At 40.4% G+C, this 12047-nt stretch overlaps 1 protein-coding gene across 3 annotated transcripts in view; it reads left to right on the top strand.

The window, feature by feature from the left end:
- The window catches only part of galnt14 (UDP-N-acetyl-alpha-D-galactosamine:polypeptide N-acetylgalactosaminyltransferase 14 (GalNAc-T14)), a 244046-nt gene that overhangs the window by 30146 nt on the left and 201853 nt on the right, over positions 1–12047 (top strand). Inside the window, exon 1 of one of the 3 annotated variants that reach the window (XM_082505538.1) lies at positions 11775–11937. The exons of the other annotated variants lie outside the window; for them this stretch is intronic. Within the exon in view, the coding sequence (XP_082361664.1) occupies positions 11860–11937 (78 nt within the window). The 5' untranslated portion in view covers positions 11775–11859. Of the gene's footprint in view, positions 1–11774; positions 11938–12047 lie in introns of those variants that run through there. 3 annotated transcript variants of the gene reach the window in all.

The raw sequence follows: 12047 nt of genomic DNA on the forward strand, positions 1-12047 counted from the left end.
CACACACACACACACACACACATATATATAAATACAGAGACAAATATAAATAAAATATACAAAGGGGATAAATAGAATAAATAGGAATAAAAAAATAAAAATACAAGTGAATTGCACATTTCAAGTATTGAGTCTATTGCACTGTTGACTATTTACAAAAAGTATTGCACAAGGTATTGTACAGTGAGGTGCAGAGGCACTACAGCTTAGTTGTTCCCCCCTCCTTTGTCCTCCTGTTTCCCCTCCCTCTCCCCTCCAGAGAGGAGTTAAACAGTTTGATGGCGTGTGGGACAAAGGAGTTTTTAAGTCTGTTAGTTCTTGTCTTGGGGAGAAGCAACCTGTCACTGAACAGACTCTTCTGATTGTTTATGGCCGTGTGCAGAGGATGCCCAGCATTGTCCATAATGTCCATCAGTTTCTTTAATGTCCTTTTCTCTGCCACTGTCACCAGAGTGTCCAGCTTCATGCCGACCACAGAGCTAGCCCTCCTGATCAGTTTCTCCAGCCTGGATGAGTCCCTCTTTGCTGTGCTGCTCCCCCAGCACACCACAGCATAGAAAAGTACTCCAGCAACCACTGACTGGTAAAACATCCTCAGGAGCTTCCTGCAGATGTTAAAAGACCTCAGCCTCCTGAGGAAGTACAGTCGGCTTTGGTAACAGTATGTTACTAGATTTTGACTATACAGTATGTTTGTGTCCAGTCATGTGATTATACATAATTTATGTTTGGTTGATAATAAAGTCCTGTCCAGTTGTGTTGTAGGTTTTTGTTTTTTTTAATATATATTTATATATAAAAAGCAAGTTCCTGTGCTCCAATGACTTACTCAATCATTGTTAGATTTCTTGTTCAGTATTTGGGTTTTGAGATAACTTCAGGGATATATGTCTACACATTTGTGTGTGTGCGCATTCTCAAGCAATATATCGCTTTGTTGCTGTGTTTGACTGACTGGAAGTGCAAAACCTGAAAATAGATAAGACTGCAGGATTTGTTCTTGTACCTGTAGAACTCTTGACAATCTAATGCCTCTTTTTTGCACGTACCTTTTGCTTCTGTAGGTTTTCCATTAGGTGGTAGCACTTTGCCCCAGGTATTTATTTTAGTACAAATTTGTCCAGAGTTCCAAGTGATCTGAGTCACAAATGTGATGTCAACAGACTGTATGTCACTGATTGGCCAGTCAGATATGTCGATGGAGGATGTCGAAGCAGATGTACTTCGACATCCTCCATTGTTGTGTTTTGTTTGTGTTGCATACAAATGATGTCTCTGACTTTTGTAGGTATTGCTATAATGTCCATGCCCACATTGAGGTGATACTCATTTATAATGGAAAACAAACAAAATCCAGTGGAGTGGAGTCGAGTTGAGCCAAGTAGGTGCAGAAGAGGCATAAGAGGCTTTTGAAAAAGGGCATTGCCTTGAGAAGTTATTGTTGTAAAAATGTTCCTAGTTATCATGGCCGTGTTATATTTCCCAAATAGAAATGAAAGCTCGACTCAAATGTGGCCAATATCTGCAGTTTTCAGTGGGCCACATTTCGCCTTGATGGTGTTGACTCACAGTTAATTTGACTTCCTTATCTCAGCCAGTGGTTTGTGTTATGTTAGCCAGATGTGTCAGGCATGCTGTGACATTTGGGCCACATGAGACACACTTAACATTTGCAATAACTTGATGTCAACTACTTGTCTGTTGTAACTGAGGGACATGAGTCCAAAGGCATTTGCCATTATGTTCAACAAAAAAGGATAAAATTTCATATTTCATGCACTTAATGGTTTTATTTTCCTACTGCTTTCATACTTAGTTTCAAGTATACATCAAATAATTGCATTTAGATTAGGCAGTAAAATTGAGTTGTTTTGGTTTTTTTGGGGGGGGTGTACAGAGAGTAATATCTTTATTTAAATTTGAATTTGGTGAATTGTGAATTTAATCCAATTCAGGGTCACAGGTGGACTAGAGCCTGTCCCAACTCCCATAGAGAAGGAGGCTCTGTAGCATCTTATTATTATAATATAACAGGGACAGATGCATAAAACAGTGTGTACATTAATGACTAAAACTAAAGTGCTACACACAAAGCATGAAAGTGCAAAAGCATTGTTTTAGTCAGCTTTTTTAAATTCATACATATACATGATGATTATAGCTCCTGATCAGGATGACATTTCACAGAAGTGCATGAGCCTCTCTTACACTTCCATATTTAGCTATTTATTGAGCCTCCCTCAATCACCATTTGCATATAAAATTGCAGGTTATTTGAAATAGAGAAAGATATACAGACAATAGCATAAAAAAACGTGAAGGAAACATCGTTTGTTGGTCTCAGAGTCACAAACAAAAGAAAAACTACTGAAGCAGAAAGCCAAACAAACACAAAAAGAGATCAGTTGTGAAGTTCAGAGCAAAGGACTCCGGCCGAGGTAATGAATAAATAAATAAATATATATTTGGACTACAAACAATTCACACAATGAAAGCAGACCATTACATATGGTGGCAGTGATTTAAAGTATCCACCCTGAGCCACACATAATAATAATATTAACCACAAAAACAGGCCTGTTTAGAATTTGTACATTTGTATACAATAGATTATTTGGAATGAAGACTGTGTTAGTAAATTCACTTATTATGGTATGTAGGTGTGCTTTCTAAACAGACACACGAATAATGTTAATAAAAAATGGCAAAAAACCCAAAACATTTAAACCAAAAAAGAAATAAATGTATGTTTTATTTTGTGTCTTGATTTATTTTTTAATCTCCACTCTGTCTGGTTTGATTTGTCGTAGAAGATTTTTATGGATGATCTGAAGAATGCCTGCACATTTATGACAGATTCTTCCTGTATAAATACCAGTTTATATGCTGGAGAAGGCTTTTTTTTTTGCTTTTGTTGTTGGCTTTGCTGTTCAGCTTTCAGTTCACTACCACACAAGCACAAATGTCCTTATTTCGTTTTTAAAAATAAAAACGAAATAAAAACTTGGCTCCTGTGGTCAAAAGCAGAGAAAAGCAGGGCTACAAAAAATGTTCAGAGACAACAAAACTAATAATGTTGCAGAGGTGTGTGTATCTGTGTGTATATCTGGCTGTATGTGTCTGTGCGTGTGTGGCTGTATTTGTATGTGTGTTGGGGTCATAGACAGAGATGTATGAGCTGGAACAGAAAACAATGTAGAAACCAAACAAGCACCACTGCTGCAGGGAGAGATCTATACACACCCTTAATTGATGACTGAGCAGTGTGTGTATGTGTGCATCCACTTCAGTCCCTGTGGGTGAGACAGCGTTGATAGAAGAACAGAGAGAGAAAGAGGAGGTGTTTGTATCGGTGTGTGCGTGTATTTCTGTGTGTGTGTGTAGTATCGACGTAGCTGTGCTCTCCCCAGACCTGAGCTCAATAAGCCCTGACTTCAAACAAACAGCAACCACTTTACACAGTAGGAGAGGTGGAAGGAAAAGGGAGTAGGTAAAAATAAATGAAGGCCAGAGAGAGAAGAGGAAGAATAAGGAGAGTCAGGCAGTGTGGAATAACAAAGGAGAAGCACTAATGATGAAGAAACTTCAGAAGCTGACAGTAAAGGAGAAAGAAGGGGAGAAGGAACAGCTGGGAATATCAGAATAGGTGTGAACAGAGGGAGGATGACAAGAGGGAGCAAAGGAGAAAAAACATGAATGGAAAATGAGGAAACATGAAAATAGACGAGACATTTCTTTTTAGGAATGACTATAATGATTTAGCCCAGATAGCTTCTCTACGATGAACAGAACAAAGTTAAGAATCTTCATGCTGTGTAAGTGAAAACAGACAAAAAGAGAGGGGGGGAAATGCACTAGTTTGCGGATTAGCCTCTGTGGCTGCTGGGTTTTGATTGGTATCACTTGGAAGTTCCCAGTGGACTTTTTTTGACCACTAGTAGTGCTTTCGAACACTGCTTTGATGGGTTGCAGTATTTTATTCATGCACACTGCTACACCAGTGATGGCTTGAGCAGCTCGCTCTGATCCCCGGAGCGTCAATTAGTGCCGTTTTCTCAAAGCCAGTGGTGTGGCTCGTTTGCGCCTAAGGTGTCCTCTGGAGCCCGTGCCCTCACACACTGGGTTATTCGAATTAGTCAGACAAGTCTGTTTCTCTCACCCCATCATTTTTCAATATGCAGAGTTACTACAGAGGGTGATGTTACCCAAAACACAACTTACTTTGCTCAGTGTTTTAACCTCACCAGCAAACAGAAAGCAAACACACAAGCAGAAACCTGTCAAACATGTGATGTATCCCGTCAGCATCACCCCAAACTTCCAACATGGATTTTAAAGGACTGTTAACTGGATACCAGCAAACATATTACTCATAGACTTACTTTTGCAGGAACAGTCAGGAAAGAATGAGACTACAATCTGTAGTAAAAATACAATATTGTGCATAAAAATATTAAACGATTCAAAATTATGGTATCTTATAATAATTCTTCTGACTGCTCATTTAGGAATCACCACAGTGGATCATCTGCCTCCTTCTCACCCTATCTCTTGCATCCTCCTCTGTTGCTCCAACCCTCCTTCACTGCATCCATGAGTAAAAAATGTAAAATTCGGGTATGCGATTTTATTACTATATTGAAGTAATACAAAGATGATGACAAAAAAAAAGATGTCAGAACTGCTTGATTAAGGCAAAAATCATAACCATGATTCTTTAGGTCATGTTTTGACATGGCCTGTCGCCGCTGGCTGTAGCATTCACCTTTGGAGACCTGTGAGTGCAAACCCGGGCAATGAGTGTCCTGGCAGTCTGCAGAAGTGCATGCACTAGGGCTGGGCCATATCATACCATTCACGGTTATTACCGTGGTTTTTTTTGGAAAATACGGCACACTTAAAAGCGATCCTTTGATTTTTCTGAAAATCGACAGTGCCCCTTATAATCCCGTGTGCCTTATGTTTGAATTCTGGTTGTGTTTACTGACCTCGAAATGATTTTATGTCGTACACGGCGCTCGAAAATCTGTCAAATGTTTTAGTACGACTTTGCTAAGATACAAACCCGCACAGCTTGATGGATTGTCGGAGCATTACGGCTATCGTAGGCAGGAGCCTCGCGGAGTGATACGTACTGTGCTTGAACATAATATTACCGTATTGTGTGTGTATAACCTCTTTTTAAGTTTTGTGGATATTATGCATGGTTATGCTGAGGATATGTTGGCCAATTTCCACTGGAAATGCCTTTTTGGTTAAACTGTCAGCAAGGAATTTGCATTTGCACTGTTACATTTTTATATAACTTTAATGCACATAAAAACAGCTGCTTGTTTAAGTGAAAATACATTGATGAGGTTTTTTTTTCACTAATAACGTTGTGGAGTTGTAAAGTATTTTGTCTAGTGTCAATTATATCGTCAGTTATATTGTTATCACAAATTTTCAAATGTATATCGTGATAAATATTTTTGGTCATATCGCCCTGCTCTAGCATGCACACCTGCACAGAACTGCAGAGAGAGTAACGGGATGTTTTCTATGATTCACCTAAGGCAACCTTCTCATGACTTTTCCTTCTTCTTGTTCTTGTGTAGTCGTGGCTGGAACTAAACAGTGAGTAGATCAGGGCTTTTAGAAAGTGGTGAAAGAGTGCTGAAGCAAAGAAAAGGTCACACTAGATTTATTACACAAAACAAAACATAATTGCAAAAAAACCAGTTGCAGCACAGCAACTGTTTTATATCATATATCTTGTTTTCAGAATTATTGGAAGCAAAAATTGTAATCAAAAATGAAGCCTAGCATCATTATTCATCAAAAGCCCAATCGGCTTTGTCAGATTTGGTCTATGTTGGATCCACAAGGTACAGAACTGCCTGAAAAAGCAAGAAGGAAGTTGCTAGCATTAAAAAATGGGGGTATTAGCAGGCTACTGAACAGCTGCAGGCAGCTTGTTTAATAGGAGCATACTGCCAATAATAGGAGGGCCGATGGCCATCCTAAAAAAAGAAGCTACAACCCCCCCCCCCCACAAAAAAAAAAACACTACATAGAACCTGGCACTGAAAAACAGACTATCAAGTGATTCTGATTTGCACTGGGGACACTGGTGTTTTAGTGACCAGTGAAAGACCTGGCGTGTACTCAACCTCAATGGCCAGTATCTAAGAAGAAAGCCATTTTGCCAGAGAGTGTGAAAAGAAGCCTGATTGAAACTGGCAGCATATTCTTTAGTCAGTTAAAACCAAAATAAAATTGTCTGCACCAGTACTGCCACAGTGATTTTGGAGTGCCAACTGTAATGGCCAAATACCGAATAAAAAGATGACTCTCAAGAATCTTGGCAAGAGATGAATATTCCAGCATGTCAATGATCCCAATACACTGCAAAATTGTGGAAGACATTTTGAAAGAGAAAGTGAAAACGAATGCCCAACTGGAATCATGTGAGGGGACATGAAGCAGCAGAGTGATGAAGAGGTTAGCGCTGTCATCTCACAGCACAAAGGTTCTGAATTCAAACTTTCTTGTTCGCTCAGTTCCTGCATGGGTTTTCTCCAGGTATTCCAGCTTCCTCCTACAGTCCAGTGACATGCTTGTTGCTTGTTAGGTTAACTCAGTGGTTCCCAAACTGTTTTTGTCCATTATGGTAGCAGTGTCCAAGCGTTCTTTTTTTCTTTCTTTCTTTTTTTTGCCCCCCCTGCAATGGCTCTGCGCGCCCCCCCCCCCTCCCCCCCAGGGGGCGGGCCTCACACTATGGGAACCTCTGGGTTAACTGGTGAATCTCAATTAGGCGTAGTTGTGAATGGTTCAGCCTCACCGTGACCCTAGATTGGATGAGTAGCCTATAAAACCACCGCAGTAAAGAGCACCTTATAAGATTTATCCATGAAAGCCACCAAAAAAAACATGCAGATGATTGCAGAGCATTGGTATTCAGAAAGGTCAATGGAAGGAAATACACATCTTTTTATTTAGTATTTTATTTTTGAAAATAACAGGTTTCATTCTTTTTGGACCCTCAGCCGGTTGTGGCAGATGGCTGAGGTAAGGGGAGTTTTTCCTTCCCACTGTTGCCAAGTGCTTGCTCATAGGGGGTTATCTATTTGTTGGGGTTTCTCTGTATTATTGTAGTCTTTACCTTACAATACAAAGTGCCTTGAGGCAATGTTTGTTGTGATTTGGTGCTTTATAAATCAAATTTAACTGAATTAAAAAAACAAGTAAAGCAACGCAGATTTAGCAACACTTCCTTTGCTTGCCCGCAAAATGCCGCTGCTCATCCTCACCCTGGCCTCCCTCCATAGACACTCCATAGGAACCACTTTAAGATTTTAAGATTGGTTTTAAATCTTTTAATTGATCAGCACCACCTTATATAGCTGAGCTGTGGATTCCATACATCATCCCGAGGTTGCTGCTCCTAGTAGTCCCAAAAACTGGACCGAAAGCCACCAGAGGTGATCGATCATTTTCTGCTAAAGCCCGCAAACTCTGGGATAAACTCTCTGTCGATGTTAGGATGCTCCACTCATTACCTGTTAATAAAACACATTTCAAAACAATTTTTTACTGGGATCTTACCTGGTATTTATTGTAATTTTTCTTGTTTGCTTGTTTTGCTGTGTGGAGTTTTGGTGCTCTGTTGTATTTAAAAAAGTGTTCGCTACATAAAATTGGATTGGACTTGATCACAGCTCAGTGATATGACCAGAGATTTTGTTTATAGAAACCATCAATTATAAAAAGTATATTTAAAACCGTTGATGTAAAAGATTTAGATCCTGAATAAGTTTCCTACTTGTGAGATCACTGCCTCTCTATATTTCTTGTACTTGCATACATTTTCAGAAATTAATTACGATTACCAACAGATAAAAACTCCTATTTCTCTAGATCAATCATTAATAATCTTGTTATCTCAAAACAGCAAAATCTGTCAGTGCTGCTTTGGAGTTTTATCTATAATAGAAACTTTCTGCCTCTTCCATTCTCATCAAAGCAGAGTGTGAAGAGTTGTTCAGTCATTTCCACTGACTGTGCATGAGCTGCTTTGGTTTCCCTTCAGTGAGCTGGACTTTAAAGAGCGACGCCACCCCGAGTCCTTCTGAAGTTGATCTGAAGATCTAAAGTCACAATCTTACAAAAGAGTTTGCAGTTTCATGAGATAACAAGATGGTTAGTCGTGACCTGAAGATAACAAAACTTTGGTACCTCATCGCAGCATGAAAACTAATTGGCAAACTTTAGATAACAGGATTATAAAAAAAGAGTCTATGGAAATGAGGCCTGTTTCGCTGTGAGTTGTGCACCCTTTTTTTCAAACATGGGTGTTTTGTGCAGCATCTGACCTGTCTTGGCTGTAACTAATCCAACACTTTTATGTTTCCTTTTTGGTTTCTTTTATTTGTTTACGCTGCATAATCTGTCTTCTGGATGCTTATCTCTGTGTCTTTTGAAGCGGGGGTTTTACTGTCAGCCTGCGCTGCATAGCACTTAATCTGCAGCTGAAAATCCATATTCATATGTTTGTTGTATTCCTGCAGATTTTGTGCCATTTATACATGACCGTGGCTCCAAATTGAATTCAGCATCTCCAACACATTGTCCCTGTGTTATTTTATCCTAACATTATTTTGCTAGAAGGCTGTATTTTTTACATTGTCATTATTGAGATGGCAACCACATAATGTCATAGGATCATGCACAGAAACACAAAAGGAGGGGGAAATGGTTGCGTCTGTTATAAGTAATGCTCAGCACCCTTTCTGCCTTCTCCTACCCGTATAACCCGAGCGAGATAATTTTCAAATTGGATGACATGAAGGATTATATTCTCCTTCCTTTTATGTAATAATGTCACCGATAACTGCCAATGCTATGAGTTTAATTTGCCTTTACAGAAGCAAACAGATATTTTAAATAGAAACGCAGAATAATGGAGACATTACTTGTTTGGCTTCTTGTTTAGAGTTCTTACAAAGGTGATACATCACAATATAATAAAGGGGTTGACATGTTTGTTTATGTGTATGTGTGTTCAAGTGGTGCTCATGAACAGGGGGTAATAAAGACACACACATGATTTATGCCTTGGATGTAATAGGTAATTCATCATCTGACTGGGGCACATTTTAAGGTAAAGAAGCAGAGAGAGGGTGGGAGTGTGGTATTGTTTGGTTTATCAGAAATAACAGTAGCAGTAAATTGAAAGCTTGATTTGTAGGCTGTTTTACTAAAACTATACTTCTCTTACACCATATCCTTCATTTTCTGTGCTGTGTTCAACTGGATAGCCTGTAATACTCTCTCTACCAGACGCGTGTGCACACACGCACACACACGCACACACACACACACACACACACACACACACACACACACACACACACACACACACACACACACCCTCGCACAAACACGTGTGTGTCTTCAAAGAGCAATGTTCTCATTAGCAGCAGTCCTCTGTTCAGACACTGATGTCTCTCTCCAGCTCTTTGCTTCTGTGTGTGAATCTATCTGACAAGCAAGCAATGCTCTGAAAATAAGAACACTAATACTCTTTACACCGATAATGACACTGATATTAAAATAGATTCTCATTACAGGTAATACTGATGATTCTCCTGCTGCCATATGCATGGCTTGTATGACAGGATTAGTGGAGGCTGTAGTACACAGATTATCAAAAGTAAAAATGGTCACATACACCAGATATACTGAACATGGAGATATATGTTCAGTATATCTCCATCTACCAGTGCAGGAATAAAAATATGTATTCTAGAGATAGTTTTATGATATGGAGAGGCTCCAACTCCATATTTTTGTACAATACCCTCAGCACTGACTGCAGCTCATATAGCTCATGTAGAGTATGGACAAGCAACAACTAAAAAATGAAGTCTGTGTCCAAGTGCCAAAGACTGCAGTTTCACCCATGACCACTTGAGGCACACTCCTAAAACAGCCTGTTTCTACAGGCAGGTCAAAGACACTCTTTTGCGCTCTATAGCTAATTTCTCCCTTTTTAACAAATGCAACAGGGGTGAAATGTTTTATAGCTCAGCTCTTTAAGCGCCAGCCTCAATAAGCAGGGATCAGATCTCCAGGGCCTGTGCCCTTAATCTCCACCTCACACACACACTACACTCACCCTCTGGCTGTAGCTCAGGAGGTAGAGCAGGTCAACGACTAATCAGAAGGCTGGTAGTTCGTGGTCTTGGCTGCTTCGGTCTGCATGCCTTCAGTATCCTTAGGCAAGGATTGGTGAAGTTGCTCTCTGATGCATGAATGCAAGACAGAAAGCACTTCTGTGTAGAAAATTACTGCTTGTATGACAGGATGAACAAGATACATTGAATAAAGTGTTTTGAGTGCTTAAGTAGAGCAGAAAAGCTTTGTATCAGTACTGGTCCAAAATCTATGGCTCTACGGGAGGGCTCTCCTTCAAGCAACCTCGCCTCTACGACATAGGCTCCTTTGACTGACAGGTGGATGCCAAAACAAGTGGCTGTAGCTAGTAGCTGCCTGCGATACAGTTTTTTATTTTTCCTGTCTTTTGGCAGCATGCTTTGTAGCGATTTGGACCTTTTCTGATCTGCATGTTGATATGACAAAAATATAATGTCAGATGCCCGTATCGACACAACCTTCACTATTCATCTGGGATTGGCACAGCTATGAACCAGCTATGAAGTGAGGTCACTGAGGCCTTTTTTAAAGAGTGAAAATTGGCACAAATCACTGTATGATGCGCCAGATGGCTTTTAGTTAGAATTCCTGTGGAGACTTTTTAGCAAAGTTATGGCCCAGCCTACTGTGTCTCTGATTGGGTTGAGTTCAGGGGGTTGTGTTGCCGCATGACTCATGATAAATGATAATTGGCTGGTTTAGGCATGAGGAGTCAATCAGAGGCACAGTAGGGCCAAAGTCATCGAATAAGTAGCTTTCCCCCCTCCTGCTATTTTATTTAAACTGAATTAATAATTCTGCAGTTTGTTTTGTTGTATTTTTTATTCTTCTATACACACAACTCACCCGTTCCATAATATTTTTTACACATGGCTTTTTTTTATACATAGCAATACATTCACAGCTTTTTTTTAATATAGATAAATAAAACCATTTACCCTTTTTTCAACACTAGGAGTTGTTGCTGCAATATTGTAGCCTTTACTAGTGCTGTACCTTAAATATAATACATTATGAGAAAAAATGGACCTCCCTAGTTTCAAAAATCTGATTACAGCCTTGGCAGTATATTTAAAGTTTTCTGACCATCAAAAACCCAGCATCACCAAACACTATACTCTGAACACAGCAAAATCTCCAGTGTTAAATTAACACTGGAGAGTGTCTATATGGGTCCACACCTCTAGTGTTAAATACAACACTGTTGAGTGTTAAATTAACACTTTTGACACTGTTATATGTTTAGAAGTTGTCATGCGGCCGTGGTGCGCGGGCACGAAAGGATCCAGGCGCAGACTCCGAGCTAACAAAAAGACACTTTATTAAAACAACGAAAGGCGACCCGGGGAAAGTAGAGAGCAAAACAGAAACTAAAAATCCGGGGAAACAATGACACGAGGAAGCCGGGATCGGGACGGCGGGGGGCTGCAATAGAAAGGGGAGATGATTACTAGGGAGCCAGGAAGCGGGGAGAACATATCAGGACTGAGTTAGAGTAGGGGCTTACGATAGAACGGAACCGTGGGAGCTCGGGAGGGAAGTGTGGCAGTCCGTGGGGGCAGGAAGTCCGTGGAATGGTGAGTGGGCCAGGTGAGCACCGCGAGATCCAGTTGAGCCGGAGGACAGGCAGGTAGCAGACGCCGAGTAGAAACCACTGTGGGGATGACTACGGACTGGCGTGGAGCATCCGTCAGCGCCGGATTAAGTGGATCTCCGTGTAATCACCGGGATGGAGAGCAGGTGTGCTGGTGATGGCCCAGCCCGGGGGTGTGGCTACCCGAGCATCACGCATTCCACAGACACAGGACCACGGACCATGACAGAAGTAACCTAGTCAGTTTTGAAGATTA

The sequence above is a fragment of the Aulonocara stuartgranti genome, assembly GCF_965226115.1.
Source record: "Aulonocara stuartgranti genome assembly, chromosome: 15".
Taxonomy (NCBI): Eukaryota; Metazoa; Chordata; class Actinopteri; order Cichliformes; family Cichlidae; genus Aulonocara; species Aulonocara stuartgranti.